Consider the following 23538-nt stretch of genomic DNA (forward strand, 5'->3'; position numbering starts at 1 on the left):
TTGCTCTCTCGTGTGTTACTTTACACCACATTATTTGTTCAGATCATAGACTACAGCGAGGGTTTGAGCATGCCGCTTAGCATGGATGTGCATTCAACAAAGCCTTGGTAGGTTTATGATTATACCAATATTTATTCTACTATTTTCATGCCATCTAAGTAAATATTTGTGACACTATAAAACCGGCACCATTACACCACATGTTATCGATTTAGGGACGTCTACCTACACGATGTGCACGTAGAAACATACAAGTGATGCAGGTGCAATTAAAACAAATGGTAGCATTACAAAGAGTTCACAATAAAGCTCACAAGAAACATATATTGCGACTACAACTCTAACGAGCCAAAAAAAATACAAATAGATACAATACAAAGATATAAATTATACATAATATAGCCAAATACATTCAAGCACGGAGAAGAGTACAAATGAGACTAAGAGTCGTGGAGATAATCAACTAGCGTGCATAAACATGCTCATGACGCCATCTGTGCAGCGTAGGACGGCAACGGGTAAGGGGCAAAGCGGGAGAGGTGCCTTGGCATGGGGTCAAACCTCGGCGGATGCGCCTTCTCCCGGCTACCGCCGGGCGCCCCGGCATTGGTCTCCACCCAACGGCAAGGATCGATGCCAGGGAGGGGATCAAATCTGCCCGTCGGCAGATTCACCTGTTGAGCATCCGCTAGAGCAATGGTGGCCGTCGACGCCCATGTCAGCGCACGAGACCGCATCTTTGTGACCCGTGAGGGTCAACTGATAGCCGACACCTCGCCTACTCCAATCATCACCGCCGCGCTTTGGAGTTGGCGTGCCTCACAGTCGGATGGCGCCGATGCTCGACGCAACCCGCCAGGGACTCATCTTCGTCGCCAGAGGTGGCGGAGACGGAGCGTCCATGGACAAAGCAGTTGATGGGACGTGAGGAGAGAAGAGGGGGTGGCAGTGTAGCGGTTACTGGAGCGAGGGGAGTGGGTAGGGGAGTTAGAGCATCTCCAACAGGCGCGCTATAAATCGGCGCGCTAAAGCACGCTTCCGCCGCGCTGTAAACGGATGGCGCGCGCTGGGCCGATACTTGCCCCGTCGGATGCTCCATTTTGCAGCGCGCGTTGGCGCGCTAAAACATTACCTCCGCCGGATGCTCTATTTTGCAGCACGCCGCAAACAACAAACATACACAAGTATGCATCAAACAAGATCAAACAACCATATAAATTCACAAATAAAATGTACCATACAAATACAATGAATTGCTCACAACAAATACAACAAGTACATGAAATTGTTCACACCAATTACAACAAGTTTAGAGACCAACATACAACAATACAACATAGTTTTGACAATACAACACATAGTTTTCAAACAAATACAACAAGTATGCAACTATTGTTGTCCATTCCAATTCCACCATTCTTCCATGAGATCTTTTTGAAGCTCATCATGTGTGTCGTTGCAGTGAATGACATGGTATGAGGCAATGAACCGGGCAATCCTATGTGCGTTCCTCCTCACTTGCACGGGAACCCCCATCAACTCGTAGTGGTTATGATCTACATATTTCCTACGATCATCCTCTATAATCATGTTATGCATGATGACACAAGCGGTCATGATATACCAAAGGCATTCTTGGACCCAAAATCTAGCCGGTCCCCTAACAATGGCAAATTGGGCTTGCAAAATCCCAAATGCTCTCTCTACATCTTTCCTAGCCGCCGCTTGTGCATTGTGGAATTGGGTTTGCTTCTTACCTCTTGGTTGAATAATCGGCTTTACAAATGTTTGCCACCTTGGATATATGCCGTCGGTGAGGAAGTAGCCATAGTTGTACTTGTGGCCATTTGCTTCAAACTCCACCAATGGACCTTCCCGCATTGCAAGTCTTGTCATTAGTGGTGATCGTTGAAGAACATTGATGTCATTGCAAGACCCGGGCATTCCAAAAAATGCATGCCATATCCAAATCTCTTGGTCGGCGACCGCTTCAAGGACTATGGTGGCATCCTTCTTGTACCCTTTGAATTGTCCATGCCATGCCGCTGGACAATTCTTCCAACTCCAATGCATACAATCAATGGAACCAGGCATACCGGGAAACCCCCGGTCGGCGTTGATCTCCAAAAGCCTTGCCATGTCTTGAGCATTGGGGGCTCTCAAGTATGTGGAGCCAAAGACATTCACAATTGCAACGACAAAGCGCTTCACACACAAGATAGAAGTGCTCTCCCCCATGGCCAAATGATCATCAACTAGATCCGCCGGTATAACATATGCCAACATACGCAAGGCGGCGGTCACCTTCTGATATGTGCTATGACCAAGTTCTCCGGCGGCATTTCTCCTTTGCTCAAAGAACCGATCATACTTGGTCACCTCCGTTGCGATGTGCTTGAACAAGTTGATACTCATCCGAAAACGCCGCCGAAAATAGCTTTCGGGAAATATCGGATTCTCATTGAAATACGACCGCATCAACTTCTCCTGCCCTTCAATCCTTTCTCTCCACAATTTCTATCTACCGAACACCGATCCACCAAATTTTGGTTTCTTAACGGCGCGGTATGCTAATAGTAGCGATATGTTCTCCTCTTTCTCTTGGTCGAACTCGTCATCCGATGAATCGTATGATGAACTCTACAAACATACATATGAAATTGTTTAACTACAACTAACTATAGTAGCTAATCGGCGAGCAAAATCATGGAGGCCGGCCGGCGGAGGTGCGTACCTTGCGAGCAAATCGGCGACCATCATGATCGCGCCATGTCCTTAGCAAGCTCGAAGACGAAGACGACGACATGGCGACGGCTCGTAGGAGAAGGCGATGTCGGCGCGGAGGAGAAGGCTTCTGCCCGTCATTGGCGGCCGCGTGGGCGGTACAGCGCGGCGGAGCGGCCGCTATTGCCGGGAGGAGGCGCGGGCGAGGCGGATCTACGGCGCGGCGGCGAGCAGCAGCGGGGCCGGCGGCAGAATCGACCGGCGGCGGCTCGACTTCGCGGCGGCGGGGCAGTGGGGGAAATGAAGGCGCGGGCGCGGGGGGGGGGGGGGGGGAATTTTCCAGCCGTTGAGTATTCGCGCATGCGTAGAGCGTTGCCGCGCGCTGTAGCCGACGCGTCACATTTGCCGCTCGGGATTGTGCAAAACGCCGCACGCCCTAAATTTTTTACAGCACCGTGCCGTTTGCCGCGCCTGCTGGAGGAGCGCTTTCGCCTCCGCGCGCTGTATATCGGCGGTTAATATACCGCGCGGCCTATATAGCGCGCCTGTTGGAGATGCTCTTAATCCGTGTCTCCCGCGTTTCTCCACATGTACCACGCGTACGGGCGCACAAAACGAGGCTAATGTTTTTGCTCTCCGGGGCTAGTTCTAGGGAAACTGCCGATTCAGGTGTTATGCGAGGTGTTGAGAGCAACCAAATGGGCTGAAATCTGCTCTCCGGGGCCTGTTTTGAGGTCCTGCGACATACCAAACGTGCCCTTGCTTTGGGCCAGTTTTTGCACTACAATTGGTTGCTAACGATTCTATTTGGGCTTGGTGAGCGAAATGAACGGGCATGCGATTGTTACGTTGAACGTTGAGGAATATTGTGGCTAACTAAACTAGTTCTTCAATCTTAATTCTCTTAATTTGCCTAACTATTCATTAATTCGAGATAAAATCTACATGAAAAAGATACTCCTCGTCCTCAACATTGTGATTCCATTTCATGTGATCGGTTCGTAGTTTCGTCTTGTGTTTCAAACTTTATTTCGTGTTCCCATTGGAGTTTTTGGACGAATTTTGTCAAATGTTTCGCACACGTTCGACTTTTTGAATTTTCCTTCGAGGAGTAGCTATGCCTCATCATTTCACACAACTTTCGTGTTCAAAGTTTTCGGTTTTGGCATTCGTGGATGAGTAGATCTACAACTTTGTGTATAGTAGTAGGGAGATGTAGATGACTCGTTTACCAATGTAAAAACGGAAAACTACGAACACGAAAGTTGTGTGAAATGGTAAGGTGTAGATACTCCTCGAAGAAAAATTCAAACGGTCGAACGTATGCGATGAATTTTACAAATTTCTTCGAAAATAGCTTTAAAAGGAGCACGGAATAGACATTCAAAAGCTCGACGAAACTAAAAAGCGGTCGCGGGAATGGATTCCCAATGTCAAGACGCATCTTTTTTGTGTAAAGCTTATGTCAAATCGAACCACTGTTTTGCAGATCGGAGAAAGACTAAAATGATCTAGATTATGCGTGTTGCCACCAATTTTTCACCGGCTCGAGATTGCACGCTGAGGAATGGTAGAATCGAGCGTGACTAATGGGCTAACTTTTAACTGTATCTAGCCTGCTTTAAGAAGAAGTGTGTTGTGCAGGAAACATTTTCCTCCGTGTAATATAGGAAACAGGCTCGCGAGCAACCAATCACGCTCCTAATTAACGGTTTAACTGATGTTGCGGAAGTAGTCCAAGTGGCGGCGTCGAGAGGTCGATCTTAGCCCCCATGTGGTGGATCGCGAATGTCAAGGGAGAAGTAGTTGCTGACAATAAAATAGTGCTTGCACCAAAAAGAAGATTGTAGGACTATCGGACACGGTCGCAGAAAAGAACAAACGAAGGCGGTGAATGAAAACGAAGGCGGTGAACGATTTTCTCGTACGCGGGCGGAAAAGCGGAGAAATAGCGCTATTTTTAGCGATTTAGCGAGAGCTATTATCGAGAGATTCTATTTAACTCTAAATCTGCTTATCTTTAACAGAAATGTTATAAATCCGCTATAGCGAAGAGATACCACGGTATTCACTACTAGGAAAACATATATAGGCCCTGAGCTACCGTCGGCATGCCCCAATTGTGGTTGCTATAATACCGCCGGCACACGTATTTTATGAGCTCCGGTGGTGCTCAAATACCGTCGGTGCAACGACAAATTGGTACGCCGGGGATAAGGGTTGACCAGGTCCGGGCCAAGGCAAAAATCGGAGAATTACCACCGGCGAACCAATAAGGTTGTGCGCCGGCGGGAGGGGGGCCTCCGATTTTGCCTCCACCCCCCTCCTCCCACCTATGGATCACCTTTTCATTTTTCGGAAAAATAAAAGAAAATGATAGAAATTAAAAAAAATCCTTTGAGATGCCCATGTGTTATGTCATCTAGTTTTAATGAAAATTAACAAACATGAATTCCAACTATTTTTGCAAAATAGCATCATGTTTCAGTAAAACGGGTTTTTTGGTTGCATATGACCTTCGATAAAAATGTTATTTATATGAAAATGCATACGACCTTCAGCCGTTTAGCGATTTTTTACATTCCTCAAAATCAAAAAGGAAAACAGAGATTTTTCAGGTTTTAGAAAAAAATGCAAAAAAATTAAAAAATTACCGCCAGTGCACGGGCATAGTGGTGCGCCGGCGGTAGCCTTCAACATCTAAGTTGAATCTAGACGGCTCTTCCTCATTTTCCCCTCTTCCTCTCCTCTTCCTCTTCCTACTCTTTATTCTTCCTCTTCTCGTCTTCCTACCATGATGCCTACCATGATGCTTCGCCTCGAGCTCCACAACCACATCACCTCCGACGCCACCTCCTCCTCTTTGGCCTCAAGGTCCACGAACCACAATGCCGCCTCTTCCTCCTCCTCCTACTAGGCCTCGAGGTCCTACTCGGCCTCGAGCTCCTCATCCTCGGCCTCGAGCTCCTCCTTGGCCTCGAGCTCTGCCTCGGCCTTGAGCTCCGACGACCACGCCACCTCGAGCTCCTCCTCGGACCCAAGATCCAGATCTCTAAAAAAAATAAAAAAGGACTTGATTGCTTTCCTGTTTTGAACATGAGGGCTGATTGTAATAGTGCCCCGCGAGGCCTTTTTTGTTTTCTGGAAAAAAATTACCACAAGCGCACTAGGGAGGTGCACCGGCGATAACTCGTGTTACCGCCGGCGCACCAGCTGGTGCGCCGACGGTAAACCGTTACCACCGGTCTGTTCCCACCGGCGTATGCTAGTGCCTCGGCGGTAGCAAAAAATGATGCGCCGGCGATAGCTATTTTCCTAGTAGTGATTTAAAACCTTACCGGAAAATCATACACAACTAATGCACCCTCGTACGGGGAGAAGTTGTGAGAACATAACATGTAGTCTTATTAGGCTAGAGAAATCGTCGTAATAATGATGTGATGCTCTAGTCTCGACAGCGAAGAAGTTTCATAATACTCACAGTCAAGAGTTAATTCTTTCTTAGATAATCTGAGCTAATTGTGGAATAATTCTTTAAACACTCTTGTGCTATATATACTTCTACATTTGAGTATCCGTATGTGTCGCACAGGATATTGCTATGCCATGTCGATGGCGAAGTCTCTATTTGGAACCACCAGAACCAGGTATGTAATATCATCCTTCTGTCGTTCCTGACACGTACAATGTGCAATGTCAAAACTATTATATAACATATATCTTTCATTCTAAATTAAATTACTCAAAGAAATATAGAATGGGACTAATGACCTAAGTGAAACATATCTTATTACCTAACTGGAGTTTCCGAGGTTTGTTACGGTATGGGATGCCTATACCTACAGATTGGGTCGATTCGGGTCGTTAGCTGTTATGCAAGGCATATCATGTGGAGTCAGCATGCCATGCATCTTGCTTGCGAAGACGACCATTTGTTGCCACATGAGGTGGGTCGAATATGGTGTGACATTGAATGGAAGTAGGGCAGTATGGGATGCTTCCTGCTTCTAGAATAACTTCCAGGAATATTGGGCTAGTGAGATATTGGAAACCGGTAGAAGGATTAATGGAAGTGATAGCTTCGATGACAAGAATGAACACACTCTAGTGGAGATACAACATCTTTGTCCAGGAAATGTTGATCTGTGTATGTGTCATGCCCTTGTTCAAGGCGGTGGATGCATAATAAGCAGGGGCAGAGCTAGACTAATTCAAGGATATGCAGTGCATACCCAATAATTTTTGCAAAGGATTTCCAGTATTTAACCCCCTATATAGATGTATATATATATATATGGTAGTCGCTTTTCTGCGTGTAGAACTAAACAAAAATCAAAACGTGCAGCCTCCAGCATCCTCCCGAGTCCTGTTTCCGATCTGGCCCAACAAACTCACTTCGGCCTGCTACTTGGACACTTGATCTATTCAGGTTTTAGCGATGGAGCCCAGCAGCCGGCGCCCTGCCTCGTGTTGTTCCGGCGCACGGCTCGCACTAACGGCAGCAGTTTGCTCAAAGATACTTCAGCTATCGAGCGACATGCTTGATAAGCTGCCCAAACAAACAATCAAAAGATACTTCAGCTACGCCTGCCCTTGAGACGCAACACCAACAGGACAAGGCTCATCCAATTCTTTTGAATTTCTAATTCCCCCTCGTTGTCACTTGAGAATGGAATATAATAGAATCCTTAATGCGCTATTAGCTTCTGCGGAGTAACAGATGAATTTAACCAATAATTTTCATTGGCTCATGAATATGAAATTGCTGAAGTGAAAGTTTACACTTGTTTATATGTAGCGTAACTAGGACGATGCCGGTAGCAAGAACAATTTTTAGTTTTATTGACATCATTTTAAACTTACATGTCTATTGTTGTGGTGTAAAAAAAATCTAACTTCGAATACCCAATTTGAAAATCCTGGCTCCGCCACTGATAATAAGTGTCTTGCACGTGTGGATGGTAGACCAGAACCACATTGGTGATGTAAATACGATCTATAAAATCTAAATGTACTTCTATCCTATGGCAATGAGAAATAAAAATATGGACAAATAATGTAAGCTAACATTAAAATACGTATCATAATAGGTAGGCCAAATAGGAAACTAATGTTTTAGAAAGTTCTACTGTTAAGCTTTCGCATGGCGGTCGCTCAGTGTCTGAAGGAAGAAAGGGAGATGAGACAGTCTGGGGTTTTCACATTACATGTGAACGCGAGAAATTGTGGGACGCTGTGATCATCAGCTGCTCATGCACTGATGTTGCTAGGGCTCTCCAGCTGCCTAAATTAGTTTTATGGTGAATTTGGTGCAGTTTTGTACACTTGGCAACCCATTCAATGAAAGAAGATAAAATAAAAGGAACATAAATCTAAAGGAAAGAAGATTTCCCAAACATGTAAAAAACAAATGCCAGCAAAAATATAATACTAAAAAACATCGGATTCAATGTTGAATTGTGAAATATATTTTAATTCTTTAGGCTCCTTCCAGGTGCCAATCGCTAGCCTGAAGGACAACCTTCTCGCTGTGTCTCATCAAATAACACAATCACTTGCTGTTCTAAGGAAGAAAATAAAATTGCGACAACTGGACTCCTTAGTCGTTAAAGACGGTGAGCAGACGAATTTGGTAGGGCTCCTAAGTAATCTTTTATGTTGACATCCAATGTAGTCTAGGCATTTGGAGGAACAGGTTATTTTCATATTCCTGGTCAGTATCTGTGACTCCTAGGTCCTTAGAGCATCCCCAGCCGTCTCCCCGACGAGGTCCCCACGACGCATATTTTGCATCCGGATGGACGAAAACGGCCCAGTCGCGCCCCGGACCCTCGTTTTCGTCCGGAATAGGCCTTTCATCCGTCCGGGGAGCCCAGGCCATCCCCGGCCCTTCGGGGAGCGCTCGGGGACTCCGGACGAAACGAAAGCGAGGGAAACGCCGAGAAAACTTCCCGCGCGGCTGGTGGCCCCAACTTGTCGGCGAGAGAGGCCAATCGTCGTCCTCATCGCATCGTCTTCCGCGCGCTGTAAAAGCCTGCCACCGGTCAGTCTTCGCCGGCCGCGTAGCTTCCACGCGGCGAGTTAATGTCGTCGCCTCGGTGTCACGCGCGTCGACCTCTATTTATCGCTGAACTACCGCGCCTGGCCGCATTCACCACACCTCCATCTCCCTCAATCTTCCCCAATCTTCCCCAATCTTCCCCAACCTCGAGCTCGGTGATCGCAATGGCGAACAACGACGGCGCTTCCAACAACGGCTTCGGCCGCCGCTCCCTCCACCAATGGGAGGGGTGGCTCCTCCACATGGTGGGGTACCCGGCGCCGCCGGACTTCCGCGCGTCGGGAGGATGGCGGCTCAGCGCGGGCGGCATCCCGATCCCGCTGCCGCCGACAACACGCTCCGCCCTGGAGGCGGAGATCGACGCTGTGCTCGTCACTCTCAGTGACGAGCAGCACGCGGAGGAGCGGTTCTAGCCGTACAACTACACGGCGTGGAAGGAGTTCTTCCGGTGCAGGTACGAGCGTGAACTCGCCGCTTACGACGGCCCTCCTCCACCTCCCGCCATGAACAACACCGCCGGCCATCGCCGGTGGTGGAGCGCGCCCGGCCGCACCCTCGCGAATGTGCTCGCGCACATCGAGGGAGGGAACTCCCCCGTTCTGGGGATGGCGCCACCGGAGGTGGCTACCTTGTCGCGCTGACACGGTAGTTCCTGGACGCCGAGGAGGATGGCGCCGTCCTCCTCCTTGTCTGGGTCACGGTCCGCGTCCAGGTCCGGCGGGTCGGCGCCTACGCGATACGTCAAGAAGGAGCCGGCGTCTCTGGCGACACCGCGCTTCGTCAAGAAGGAGCCGGCGTCACCACCGCCGACCAGAGGGCGCAGCAGCGGCGCCCTCGTCATCTGCGACCAACCCTCCTCCTCTCCATCGCGCGGGCGGAAGAGGAAGTCGTCGAAGAAGGAGGCCGCCGCGTCCGCCGCCGCGAACCAGCTCGCCGAGGAGGAGGCCCAGCGCGCCGAGGATGCCGCGGTGGAGGAGGCGATCGCCAAGTCGCTGAAGGACCTGGTGCCCACCGACGACACCCTCCCCATCAACGCCGCGCTAGAGTGGTCCAGGCGGGACTGGGAGCGGCAGGAGGCGAAGCAGCAGCGGCGGCTGCTGGACCTGGCTGCCGCACGGCAACGCGCCGTCCGCACCGCCGCACGGACTTCGGCAACGAACGCCGCGCCCAGGCCCGTCGAGCTGATCAAGCTCGAGGAGAGCAGCGAGGACGACCTCTACCGGCCGACGCCGCCACGCGCCGGCGACCCAGGACAGGGTTCTAGCCACTGGTACGACACGCCGCCGTCCGAGGACGCCGGCAACTCGAGCGACGACGACGACGGCGCCGACTACACGGCCTTCTACCGTCATTTCCTCATGTAGAAGGCCGCTATTAGTATTAGTTTATGTTTGCATCAGGCCGAATTCAAATATATGTACGAATTCGGCCTATATATGTACGAACTCGCCTATATATGTTAAATATCACTAAATTTCGCTTATGTTTGAACGAGTTTTGTCTAGTTTTGTGTGAATTCGCCGTATTTTATCAAAAACTTTCGTCCATCCTAGGATCGCCGCTGGGAAATTGGTCTTCCCAGGCCAAACTTTTGTCCAATCCGGCGCTAAATAGCGCCGAATTTCGGTCTGGGGAGCCCCAACAGCTGGAGATGCTCTTAAAGACAGTAACTCAGGTGCACTTCAAGACTTCCCGTGCTGAGTTGTTTTGCAGTACATGAGCCCAAACGATAGATTCAATAAGTTCAACATTGATATGCATCAGTACATCCAGGAGAAATCATCTATGTAGATGGAGAAAATGGAAAATTTTAGAAGTGTGTACTGATACTTGTGGTACCTATTAGCAGCGACACCACAACTGCTCTTGGCAAGAATATATTGCCAAAACAAATTATCATGGCAGTTTGATTTGGAACTAAAATGATAGGAGCCAACTCTTGACCAACATCACGTCCAGTTCTTATCTTCGTCCCAAATACCCGATCAACAAAAAAATGGTAAATAAAATATAAATTCAAGCAGCAATCAGAGGCTAATGAAATCACATACCTCCTTGCAAGGTGATTAATTCTAGGTTAATAGCATACCTTTAACTTCGTAATCCAATAACCATGAAATAAAGGTTGGCAAAGTCAAAGGGGATGCAGCTGCTGTTTTGTCACAATCATTGTAACTCCATTGTAAATTCAACTTGGTGGTATATATGATTGTAAGAAACATTGCAGCTATGTCAAAAGAGGGTTCTGAATATCTGTGATCCATCACGCGATAATGCTGCAGTTGTAATACCTTTCTCATGTGCATGCTCAAGGTACCAATGATCCAAAATCTAGTGATTGGTATTTCATAGTAAAAAAAGTGAATGCATGCTCTTAAGAAAAAGGATGTAGCAAAAATACTCAGTTCCTATAACTAATCATCACCTGGGGAAGCAATACTTTATAGAACTCAAATGTTGTGTTATTAAGTCATTCGAAAGTCAACAGAAAAATTAAATTCGTTATACAATAACCTCATTAATTCATAAAGGGATGACCCATTAGATGATTGAAAAATTGCAGGTTAAAGGGGCACAAGGACTAAAAATATGTATAAGTTCATTGGTGCAGAAATAGAGCATATGGATTCTGGAAGATTGAAAAAAAAAACTCACCTTGTCAGTTCAGAATTGCTATCCTCTTGCTTCAACTATCTCTCCATTAAGCTCTGTATTTTGCAGCCTCTCCCTGTTTGCTTATGGTTCCTCCTATCAGCTTCAAGGGCTGCCAATGTTGTACACTGGCTAAATTATTTCTGTGTCCTAGAACACAGCTAAAACTTAACAATTAAAGGAATTGAGTAATGAGTGTGTGTTCCAAATAACTGGAATTATAATTGATAGCATGTAATTGCCATCGGGCACTTCAAATTAAATAATGCTTTATGAGTACACCAAAGAAAACTGCAACGCCTAGTTAACATGATTTTAATTTGGCCAAATTGGTTTTCTACATAAACTCAAGATTAAAAAATTGAATTAAGCCCCATTGAAGTTGTTAGACCAACATAGACAGCTCAATACAGTTCCAGCAAGAAAACAAGACATTACCTATTTAGCATTGTTCATAGAAATCTTAATGTCTTCCCATCTTGAGAAATTTTAATTTGAGGTTCCAAAATTCTAGATGCATTTGATGGGTTGATCGAGCATAAACCCGTCCGACAATAGAGGGATAGTATTATTTTAAAAATAAAGAATGCACCTCACCTTTTGAAGGGAGTGACAAACACTCTGCTTTATAAGGAAAGCTAGCTTGTGCAACCTCCCATAATAATTTTGAATACATAAACCACAAATTTCTTTACCAGAAGCCAGAATCACTGGCAATTCTTTTAGTAGTAAGACAATTAATAACCAAATTGGTTGTCAGACAGATTATTATGTACCAAGAGTGTCGCCACTAATTTCCAAGGAGATCCTCTAGTAATAAAATGGACCATATGAGTTCCCCAAGAAACCTGAATCACTAAAAGTCGTCGGCATCAATGAACAAATCCTTATCTTTTCACAGAAACAAATAAAGATTTTCCGACGATTCAGTTGAAAGCTTGGAAGAAATATCCAGATCCAATCTCTTTATTAAATACTTAGGTACTTGAACTTTTTTCTATGTAGCCATGTATGTAGCAGATCCAAGAAAAGTACAAATAACTTCAAATGCTTGGTTGTAGCATAAAGAAGACCGTATTATTAAACCGTCACTACTCTAGCCTACCAATTTTGCCATCACTTGCATTGTTGCATGACCTGTCTATCCACAAATGGTCAGAGTACTGTTTAATTAAGAGCAGATCAGTAGACTATGCATATGAAGAGAAATAAGAACCGGATGAAATCAAGCAGTTGAATGTGTCATAAGGAAATCAAGCAACAGTTCAGAGGAAGTTGGACATGATGCACCGGAAAAGCAAAATCAGAGCTGAACGGTTGTACCTCAAGAGGTTGTTTGCAACTTGCAGCTACAGAGGCCAAATGCATCTATGTATCCGAAAAATCATCACATAAAAAACAATAAGGTCTTTCTGAATTTCGGAGCAACTGAATTCGGAATTGCAGGTGTTGTACATTTCTATTGTACCTCAACAATTGAAACGTTTTGGAACCTGGAGCTCGCAAGGGTCATCCGGCAAACGGACGGGACTGCGAGGCAAGCAGGGGCCAGGGGAGCCATGGGAGGGAGACGGACCAGGCGGCGCAACGCTGGTGCCCCCCAAACAGCGAGCGCGAGATGCTAAAGCGGCGGATCCACAGAAAGCACCTGGATAGGCCATAGGGAGAGGAGCCGAGACCAAATAAGGCACAAAAGAAGCCTCGCGGTGTCGTGTCGGGGGCGCTGCGCCAGTGTCGGATGTAGCGTCAGTGCCGGTGCAGCATCCTGCTCCGCTGCCGCCATCTATGGTCGAGTGCTTCGTTGGTTCATCGTGCTGAAGCGTAGGGGAGCTAGGGCAGAGGCGTCCGAAACCCTCTAGGTCAAAAATCGCTCTGGAAGAAAAGGAGGGAGGAAAAAGAATGGGATAGGGATGGGCGTCCCCCGGGGGATCTGATTCCCCAGCCCCCCGGTCCCCAGCCATCGGATTGACATCATGTACAGTCAGATTTGCATGTAGCAAAAGAACACCTCCGACAACAAAATAAACACCCCGACAGCAATTGTATGTAGCAAAAAACGGTTCGCCCATGAAACAAAAGAAAAAGTCTAAACTCGCCGGAGTCTCGCCGGAGATGTAGCAAAACTGAAGAAAAGTTGTAGCAAATATCTGATTGATCATCATGATATATTCCATACACAATTTAATAAGATATACATGTGCTCGTAACCTTGTTTTTCGCTATCAAATATCTGATTGACCATCATGATATATTCTTCTGTCACCTCGGTATCGTCATTAGCATCCGTCATCCAAACCTGCCATTATCAAACATCATACTTACAACATGTCCATGTCATGTCTGCTCAATTTCCATTGCTATAGTAGGTTCCTTCAGTTATATTCATTATTGTTTACTTAAATAATTATTTTTGATTTCAAACCATTCAAAAATGTGACACAATGGTTTAAGAGTTAATAGGATTGATATGTTAGTATTTACGACAATGTACAATCACATTTGCGGGAGCACAACAGGAAAGAACCAAAGAGTTAACTTGCTGAGGGTGGAGTAGTGTGAGGATAGGTGACCGCCTGAAATGTGACCAAATCTAGAATTTAAGTAAAGATTAAGTGTAAGTAGTGTTAAAAACGGTCCAAGTGAGAGAGTAACGAGTTAAACAATTAGAGCCGCCGTGCGGCTGCTTCTTCCTCCAGATGGACTCCGCCAGCGTCGCCGCCTCCAGCCTCGCGACGTCCACGTCGACGGCTTCCTCCGCGCAGCGGTAGGACCTCACCAGGCTCACCAACAGCTGCAAAGAATGAAGCAGGACAATTAAGCAGCGACAGGGAAACATGCATGATTGATTACTCTCTGAATTTGTCCAATTGAACTTTCCTGTGACGTTGTCACCTACCGTTCTGAGTGGCTGCTGGAACGCGGAGGAGGCGGCGACGTCCTCCTCCAGGGAGCAGCCGAAGAGGGAGCGGTAGATGCGGCGGACGGCGATGAGGTGGTCCGGCGTTGACGCGCAGGAGGCCTCGATGAGCAATGGAAATTATAGCCTGTTTAGAAGTCTCGCCGGAGACCTCGTCGGAGACCCCGTAGCAAACATATTACGTAGATGTAGCAAAACTGAAGAAAAGTTGTAGCAAAAAATTTATTAATGAGTTGCAAACATAATGAAGACATCGTTGGAGGCATCGACGGAGACCTTGCCTGTAGCCGGCAGCAGCGCCGCCCAAAAGGCAGCAACACCCGGAACCGCCGGTAGCTACGACGAACGACTAGCAAAGTCGGCCTCCACCGGTAGCAACGCAGAACGCCTAAGGTAGCAAAAACGGTCGCCGCCGAGAGCAACGCCGGAGGCCTAAGGTAGCAAAATCCAAACCTCCGCCAGTAGCAACGCTGGACGCCCGAGGTAGCAAAGTTGGCCTCTGTCGGTAGCAATGCCGTGTGTCAAAGTAGCAGCACCCCTAAGCTGCCAGCAACAACTCCCCGGAGACGCTGGCCGTGGCATGGAGGTGCTTGTAGCACCAACAAACCCCTCCTTGGCAGCACCTCTGCGCACCGATGGCTAACGAGAAGGTTGGGGAGGACCTAGACGGAGGTAGAGGTTGCGGCGAGGAGCCTTGTCTCTAGGATGGGAGCCCGGGATTCGGCCGCAGGGTCGAGGTAGCGCCCTCATGCCCGTGAGAGGAGGACGAGCTGGTGCAGACCATCGGTGCGGCGCCCAGGCGGCGCCCAGCCAGTGCGCCCCATGGCGGCGTCCAGGACGACACCCAGGCGGAGCTTCGCCATGTCCGCAGGAGTTGGGGCGGTCACGAAGGATGGAGTAATAATAACGACGGCCGGCGACCTCCCCTGACTCTCGCTCGGGGCGATTTGGGGATAGTGAGAAATATTCCTGCATCTCTCGGCGCTGCCGTCGGCAGCTTGTGGGCCAGCGGGTGGGTGGTACGGCGCCGCGGCCGGCGGGTGGGGCGGCGTTGCGGCCGGCGGTCGGATGGGGCGAAGCTGCGCTAGATGTGCGTCACGGAAAGAAAGAGGCAGGTAGGGGACGATGGGATAGACATGTATTAGTGGTGGGCCAGGACACGTGGCGCCAGGGGGAGCCGGAGGACGGAAACCAGCGATCCCCCGGGTGATTACAATCATTTTCCTTTTTCTTTTTTTGCATATTAGATGATTATGAGAAGCTGCAAGTGAGAAATGTCCATGTTGCTTTTAGAACAGTGCAAGAGGACATGTACCGAACTGATTAAGCATTTTTCATTTTTGTGTAGACAAGAGTGATGGCATTCCACCTCAACAGTGATGGGGAGTTTGCGGGACTGTTCCATGTTGGGGCAGCTAAATTCATCGAGCCGCTGCAAGTATTTGTGGCCCATGATAGTGTAGGATTTATCCATGTTTATTCTTACGAAAAAGTGGAGAAGCTGCAGAAGTTTAGAGCTCACACGGAAAACGTCACCTCACTGGCGGTTCACCCCAGTGAGCCATTAGTGCTCTCGGCATCTGATGATAACCTGATCAAACTTTGGGACTGGGAGGCTGGCTGGCAGTGCATAAGGACATTCGAAGGACACTCGGACTGGGTGCTTCAAGTCAAGTTCAACCCGCATACTGCGGGAAACACTTTTGCTAGTTGCTCAGGAGACTCCACGATAAAGGTTTATTAATTAGTTGGTGTAGATTTTTTTAGTATAAGAGCAGTTTCCATATCAATTTCCCTAATAATGCCGTACTGATGCTTGAGATTGATAGATGTGGAACATGGATTCTCCTACTCCCGTCGCCTCATTCGTGTGCGATCAAGGATTTGCTTTCACTCTTGATTATTTCTGCCACGGCGGGGCTTTGCAGTATTTGGTTGCACGCACTGCGGTGAAGGGGAGTGCACAGGTATGACATCTTCAATATTGTTTTATAGCAACACATGCAGAGCTCACGAAAAAAGAAGCAAAATATAGTACTATTAATGATGCATGTGTAAATTATTTTGTTGTGCCGCCTCAAGCTCCATTTTTTTTTACCAGATCTGGGATTTGCAATCAAATACATGCATTAAAGTTATCAGCGGACTCCAAGGACATGGCCGCAATATTGCTGTGGTTGAACATCCATCAGGTCGTCCAATTCTGCTTACAGTGTCAGAGGACCGCACTGTTGCTTTTTGTGACTCAACAACTCATAGGTACCATTTTTATTACCCTACGCTAGCCGACATCTTTCACACCGGCAAACATTGCAACTGCATTTCTCATTCCTTCATAATGACGCCATGCATCAACGGTAGAAATAAGTGGCAGCGGTGGATGAATACCTTGCTTTCCAATTTTGCAGGTATGAGCACAGGTTTAACTTTAATTTGGGAGTTGTCATGGACTTTGCATACATTACCATGACAAAAAGGTAAATGAATCTTCCACGAAATTCTCACATCATTTTATTTTCTAGATTCGTATCTCTCTTTCTCTCTCTGTAACCGGGGCTCATATGTGTGTAGCCTCGTCGTCCTATGTTTTAATGGAATTGCAATAGTGGAAATCAATTAATCTTCCACAAAGATCCAGCTTCGAGCGAAGGTGACAGCGGTGGTTTTTGACGTTTACTCGGTACAGTACACTGTATGATGACAATCTTGGTTGTCTTCGTGGATCGTTTTGTATCAGTCAACATCTACATTTTTGCAGCTATCGCGCATTGGAATTTTAGTGGATACCATCATCTTCTATTTGTATCTGCACCAATTTTAGCGGAAGAGCTATATAGAGAGAGAAGAAAACAGGCGTCTCGCATCGCCCATGTTCCTACCCGGAAAAGGCGAACGGAAACACTGCCCAACCGCGTCCGTGCTTCCAATTGCAGAATGCGGTATTCTTCAGTGATCAGTCCGCTACAGGGCTTCAGTGTTCAGTATTTGGGTATGTTATATTGAACAACGCAGGGGCTTGAGGGTTGAACATTGAACACCAATAGACGCCCTTAGCTAAATTGATCTCGAGGTCGAAAGTTTCTCTGTTCAACTTATATTTCCAGCATGCCTCGTCAGTTACTTCCGAATTTTCTTTTTCGAGAGCACACCAAAGACGTGCCTTATCTTTATAAAAAGCAGACTTTAGATACAAGACGACTACGGACTACACCTCGCTGCGAACAACGAATGCAGTACAAACTCCACACCGGGTCACCCAAAGACAACCACCACCGACATTACAGCTCCAAAGCAAAAGAGCCTATCCAAGCTAAACGACAAAGCCGTGTCTCGACCAACGACGGTCACCATCGAAGAACGACAGCTCCAATTGGACTTCCCTTGTCAACGCACCATGCACCCTTGAGGCCAAAAAGGAGGTGGCAGGAGAATGGCGGGACTTGATCAGTCCGGAGAAACACATCGCCTTGGACTCTCCGGCGATGGCGTACATGGCGCCCATGAAGGTCGAGCTTGGACAACGACGAACACCGGAGGAACACGACAAGGTACCTGCAACGCTGTGTCTCCAAACGCGATGCTCTCAACAGAGTGACGACGTCGAGAACGCCGCCATCGCGCCGGTTCACTCCAAACCTAGGTTTTCACCCAGAGACCTCCACCAAACCGTAAAGTGAGCGGGGAAGTGCCGAGACACTCAGCGACGCCTCCAAGGAGGGGAACGACGCCCACGGGCGCCGTTGCCACCAGCACCAACCGAAGACGGGCAAGACTTTCGTCCGTGTAGTCTCACACCTCCCACCCTACCCAACGGATTGAGGCAGTTGCCCTTGTCGTTCACACCGCCACCGCCGCAGCACCTCGCCATTGAAGTCGGCATATCGTGGTCCACCAATGCCGCGCACAACGGAGAAGACACTCACCTCCACTCCACCCCGAACGAGGGTGCAGCCTCAGACCACCTCGAACACGTACCAGGCCGCCTCAACGCGTCGTCATCCCACTCCAGGTTGGCAGCAACGCCTGCGCCCCAGCCCTGGAGCCCAGATCGGGCCCTCGAAGCCTAGATCGGGCCCAGGTACTCCCATGCCTCCATCTCCCTCCCCCACAGCATCGTGCAACCGGGAGGACGCCGCCGCATCCTACTAGTGTGTCTGTATCTCAGCGACCTTTTGATTTAGTTCATTCAGATGTTTGGGGTCCGGCTCCCTTTGCTTCAAAAGGGGGCCATCGATACTAAATTTTATGCATTGATGATTTTTCACGGTACACCTGGTTGTTTTTTATGCGCTCTCGCAGTGAGGTGCTCTCTATTTATCAGCGCTTTGCGGCCATGGTTCGTACTCAGTATTCCACGCCTATTCGTGTGTTTTGTGCTGATTCTGCAGGTAAGTATATCTCCCAGCACCTGCGTGGTGTCCTTGCTGAGCAGGACACCCTTGCTCAGTTCTCGTGTCCCGGCGCACATGCTCAAAATGGTGTCGCCGAGCGCAAGCATCGTTGTATTCTTGAGACTACCCGTGCTATGATGATTGCTTCCTCTCTTCCGCCGCATTTCTGGGCTGAGGCTGTCGCTACGTTGACTTACCTCATTAACATTCAACCTTCTGCTGCCCTTCAAGGTGGCATTCCTCTTGAGCGTCTCTCTGGTAGTTCTCCAGACTACTCGACTCTTCGTTTATTTGGTTGCGTTTGCTATGTCCTCCTACCTCCTCGCGAACGCACCAAACTGACCGCTCAGTCTGTTGAGTGTGTCTTTCTCGGATACAGTGATGAGCATAAGGGCTACCGCTGTTGGGACCCCGTTGGTCGTCAGATGCGCATCTCTCGTGATGTCACGTTTGATGAGACGCGTCACTTCTATCATCGCCCCACCTCTGGTACTTACCCGGTGGATGATATATCTTTTCTACTATTTCCTGATGCACCTCCCGTTGTCCCTTCTCCTCGACCTCTTAGTTCTGATGCGCCCCCTTCGACCTCGGCGCCATCCTCTTCTTCGTCTAGTTCCCCTAGTTCTCCTCGTTCTCCGGCTTCGGACCCTTCCTCTGTTGTTCCTTCTTCCTCTTCTTCTGATGAGTCGTCTTCCGCTGATGAGCTTCCCTCTTCACGGCCTGTTCTTCAGCGTCGTGCTTCAGACCGTTACTCTCCTAGTCAGTATGGTCTCTCTGTCGTCTCCGGGCCGACTTCTTATCGGGATGCCGAGCGTCATCCTGAATGGCAGCTTGCCATGGCTGAGGAGATCGCTGCGCTTGAGCGCACTGACACCTGGGATCTTGTTTCTCCCCCTTCTGGTGTTCGTCCTATCACGTGTAAGTGGGTCTATAAAATTAAGACCCACTCTGATGGATCTCTTGAGCGCTATAAAGCGCGTCTTGTGACTCGTGGCTTTCAGTAGGAGCACGGCCGTGACTATGATGAGACTTTTGCCCCTGTGGCTCATATGGCCACTGTGCGTACTCTTCTTGTTGTTGCTTCTGTTCGACGCTGGTCTATGTCCCAGCTTGATGTTCAGAATGCTTTTTTTAATGGCGAGTTGAGTGAGGAGGTTTACATGCAGCCTCCTCCTGGGTATTCTGTTCCCGATGGGATGGTTTGTCGTCTTCGGCGTTCTCTTTATGGCCTGAAACAGGCCCCTCGTGCCTGGTTTGAGTGCTTTGCCTCTGTGGTGACTGCAGCTGCTTTCTCTCCTAGTTTTCATGATCCAGCGCTATTTGTTCACACTTCTCCTCGTGGACGCACTCTTCTCCTTCTCTATGTTGATGATATGATCATTACTGGTGATGATCCTAAGTATATTGCCTTTGTCAAGGCTCGTCTTCGTGATCAGTTTCTTATGACTGATCTTGGTCCTCTTCGCTACTTTCTTGGGATTGAGGTCTCCTCCACTTCTGATGGTTTTTCTATCTCTCAGAAAAAGTATATTCAGGATCTTCTTGCTCGTGCTGCTCTTGGGGATGAGCGCACTGTTGAGACTCCTATGGAGCTTAATGTTAAGCTTCATCCTACTGATGGTGATCATCTTTCTGATCCGACACGTTATCGCCATCTTGTTGGGAGTCTTGTTTATCCTGCTGTCACTCGTCCTGATATCTCTTATCCTGTTCATATTCTGAGTCAGTTTGTCTCAGCTCCTACCACCGTTCACTACAGTCATCTCCTTCATGTTCTTCATTATCTTCGTGGCACGTTCACTCGTCGCCTTTTCTTTCCTAGTTCCAGCTCTCTCCAGCTCCAGTGCTACTCGGATGCTACATGGGCGAGTGATCCTACGGATCGTCGTTCACTTTCTGCTTACTGTGTGTTTCTTGGTGGTTCGCTTGTTGCTTGGAAGACGAAGAAACAGGTAGCGGTTTCCCGTTCGAGTGTTGAGGCTGAGCTGCGGGCTATGGCTTTGTTGATTGCTGAGGTGATCTAGTTACGGTGGTTGCTTGCAGATTTTGGGGTCTCTATTACGACACCCACTCCACTTTTGTCTGACAGTACAGGTGCTATCAGTATTGCACGTGATCCGGTCAAGCATGAGCTTACCAAGCATATTGGTGTTGATGCTTTTTATACACGTGCTCAGGTGCAGGCTCAGGTTGTTGCGCTTAATTATGTGCCTTCCGATTTGCAGTTGGCAGATTTCTTTACAAAGGCACAAACCCGAGCGCAGCATGACTTCTTACTCTCCAAACTCAGTGTTGTGGATCCATCATGAGTTTGAGGGGGGGGGGGGGGGGGGTGTTAGATGTATATATCTGTATATTGTATTTTCCCCATATGTTAGGGGGCTTCCTGCATATTTGCACCTGTACATGTACTATATATTGTGGCATTTGGTCTCCTGGTAATACAACAAGTCTATTACCATAACAGTAGGTTTTTGGAATTCACTCGATCTCACTAGAAACTTCCCCGAGTGTGAATCTCGTCTTTTTCAGGTGAGTTAAAAGGACAGCCCACGACGTGTAATCTGATGCATATGTTGTTGTGGCATATCTGCTATCTTGGATATTTACGTGTTTTCTCAGTTTTTATACATTTTAATCCCACTGCATTTTTTTTCATCATTGGGTGAAGGGGCTCAAATTGTTCTTTCAAGGAAACAGGACAGGAACCCAGGATACATTAAAACTGAAATCAAGGCAAAATGCTGAAGTTTAGGCTTTAGGGAGGCATGAGTATTTTTTTTACACCTTCCTACACATTACCTAGTACCTACTACTATTGCTCAGCTCTGAATAATTAGATTTTCTGTTGAAGTAACTGTGTTTTGCTAAACTCTGAAGGCACCTAGGTTCACTGTGTTAGTCACATCATTACGATATGCGCGTACCTGCAAGTTACTGTGTGTACTGCTCTCTGCAGGTGTCTGGACTGGACCAGCTAAAAATTAGTCATCAGATCTGAGAACGCTCACAATGTTTCATGCACAGAAAAAACAGATCAGTGTCCTACCCGTGTACACAATCGTGTATGCATGTTGATTTACTTTTAAATTGTCCTGAAGAAATATGGGTGGCACTGGCACATCGTGTATGCATGTTGATGTACTTTTAAATTGTCCTGAAGAAATATGGGTGGCACTGGGGAAATCGAATCATGACCAGATTATTTCGTCGCGGGCGGCGGCGGAAGGGAGAGGGATACGGGGGAAGGGCTCGAGCGGGGGGCCCTGGTGTGGGCGTGGCGGGCCGCACGGGAGCAGGAGCCTCTTAAAAGGCGGAGGCCCAACAAAAAACAGACTTAAAAAGGCAAAGGCCCAAAAGACTGGAGAATGCCAAAGCCCATGAAAAAGGCCGGTATTAATGGGCTCGGCCCATGTAGACAACCAAAATGGATTGGGCTGATTTTGGATTATGACGGTTTGAGTTCGTCAAAATTTTGCCACGTCAGGCTAGCCACGCAGGATCTGATGTGGCATGGCTAGATCGTCGATGACGATATTGAATCATCATAGAGGTTGATTCCAACTAAAAGATCATGTTGGTTAATTCCTGACATTCCGTTTTTGACGATCCATTTTTATCATAAAAACATCATAGATGGAATATGATAATGATTCGGTGAAGAAAATGGAGGATCGGATGTCAACTTATTTCTTGTAGTGCTTTCTCCCCAATATGCGAAACTGGTCTGCGTGTTATTTTGGCGTTTGCGGAGCAAGTCTTGAAAAAGGCAATGGGAACATTTATACTTTGGACAAGACGTAATGCTTTGGCGCTTCTTCCGTCGTTTCCTTCCTTAGACGCTCGACATAAAAAAGCTCCAGCTTGCTTGTGATGGCGCTTGCACATGAGGATCTCCGACCCCCCACCGCATATGCCATACCAAGATAGGGGCCGGCCCTGTGTTCCGAATATGATAAAATATATTTTACAAGCAGAATTCGATCATCCTCCTGCGTGGATTATTTCCTCCGCCAGCAGAGTGGGGCGCGCTCGTGTTAATTTTGGATTTATTAGGTGGTCTGATTGGTTATCCCGCCAAACTACTTTGGAAGGTGGTCTAATTGGTGGTGCTGATTAGTCCAGCGGCCGTTGAGGGACGCCATTTGCTTCTTGCTACAACCCTCTTCAGGTTCGCTCTCTTGCCATTGTTCTCCTCCTGCTGTTTAGATCTTCCCTGATTCTTTCTAGTTTCTCAACCAAGTAGTGAGTTCTTTTTTCCTGGATTTGCGTCTTTCATCTTCCCTGATTCTTTCTAGTTTCTCAACCAAGTAGTGAGTTATTTTTTCCTGGATTTCTGTGGAAACCAAATTGTCCGTGCCTGTATTTTAGATGTGTAAGATGAGGTCGACTACCTCAACGTCTCGCGTTTTTTTTCTGGACTATGATGATGTCGTTCTGGCGCGGCTGTTTCATATTTTGATCTTGTAGGCTGGAGCCTGGAGCTACTATCATGTACATCCTGGTCGTGTCTATGTTTATGATAGTCTTCGACTGTTGCGACTTCAGTGACTAAAACCGAGCATTTGTCATTATTTACAAACTAGTCATTAACCCATGCACTGCACCTGCTAGTTTTTATGAACAAATTGTTACTTTCACACACGTGAAAAACATTGTGTTTGTGGAACTCAAATATGTTGTTAACGGTTGCACCTAATTTCACTATCAATGATTATTATAGAGTTGGTGATAATCTCTTGATTTCTTTAATACTCAATAGTTTATTTCTCCCAGTGCGGTCAAAAAAG

General features: G+C 47.6%; 2 protein-coding genes and 1 long non-coding RNA gene across 3 annotated transcripts in view; all 3 read left to right on the forward strand.

Annotated features, from left to right (window-relative positions):
* The window catches only part of LOC127319773 (putative cysteine-rich receptor-like protein kinase 39), a 250813-nt gene that overhangs the window by 15132 nt on the left and 212143 nt on the right, over positions 1-23538 (forward strand). The gene's annotated exons all lie outside the window — the stretch shown is intronic.
* LOC127319779 (coatomer subunit beta'-1-like) lies at positions 46-16835 on the forward strand. Its single transcript, XM_071820521.1, has 6 exons — positions 46-107; positions 6317-6371; positions 15703-16089; positions 16184-16321; positions 16456-16613; positions 16763-16835. Exons 1-6 carry the CDS (start codon positions 70-72, stop codon positions 16833-16835), a joined length of 849 nt encoding a protein of 282 aa, XP_071676622.1. The 5' UTR covers positions 46-69.
* Positions 16930-17151, forward strand: LOC127319776 (uncharacterized). Its single transcript, XR_011745857.1, has 2 exons — positions 16930-17034; positions 17113-17151. It is a non-coding gene; the product is annotated as an uncharacterized lncRNA (long non-coding RNA).

The sequence above is a fragment of the Lolium perenne genome, chromosome 5, assembly GCF_019359855.2.
Source record: "Lolium perenne isolate Kyuss_39 chromosome 5, Kyuss_2.0, whole genome shotgun sequence".
NCBI classification, from domain to species: Eukaryota; Viridiplantae; Streptophyta; class Magnoliopsida; order Poales; family Poaceae; genus Lolium; species Lolium perenne.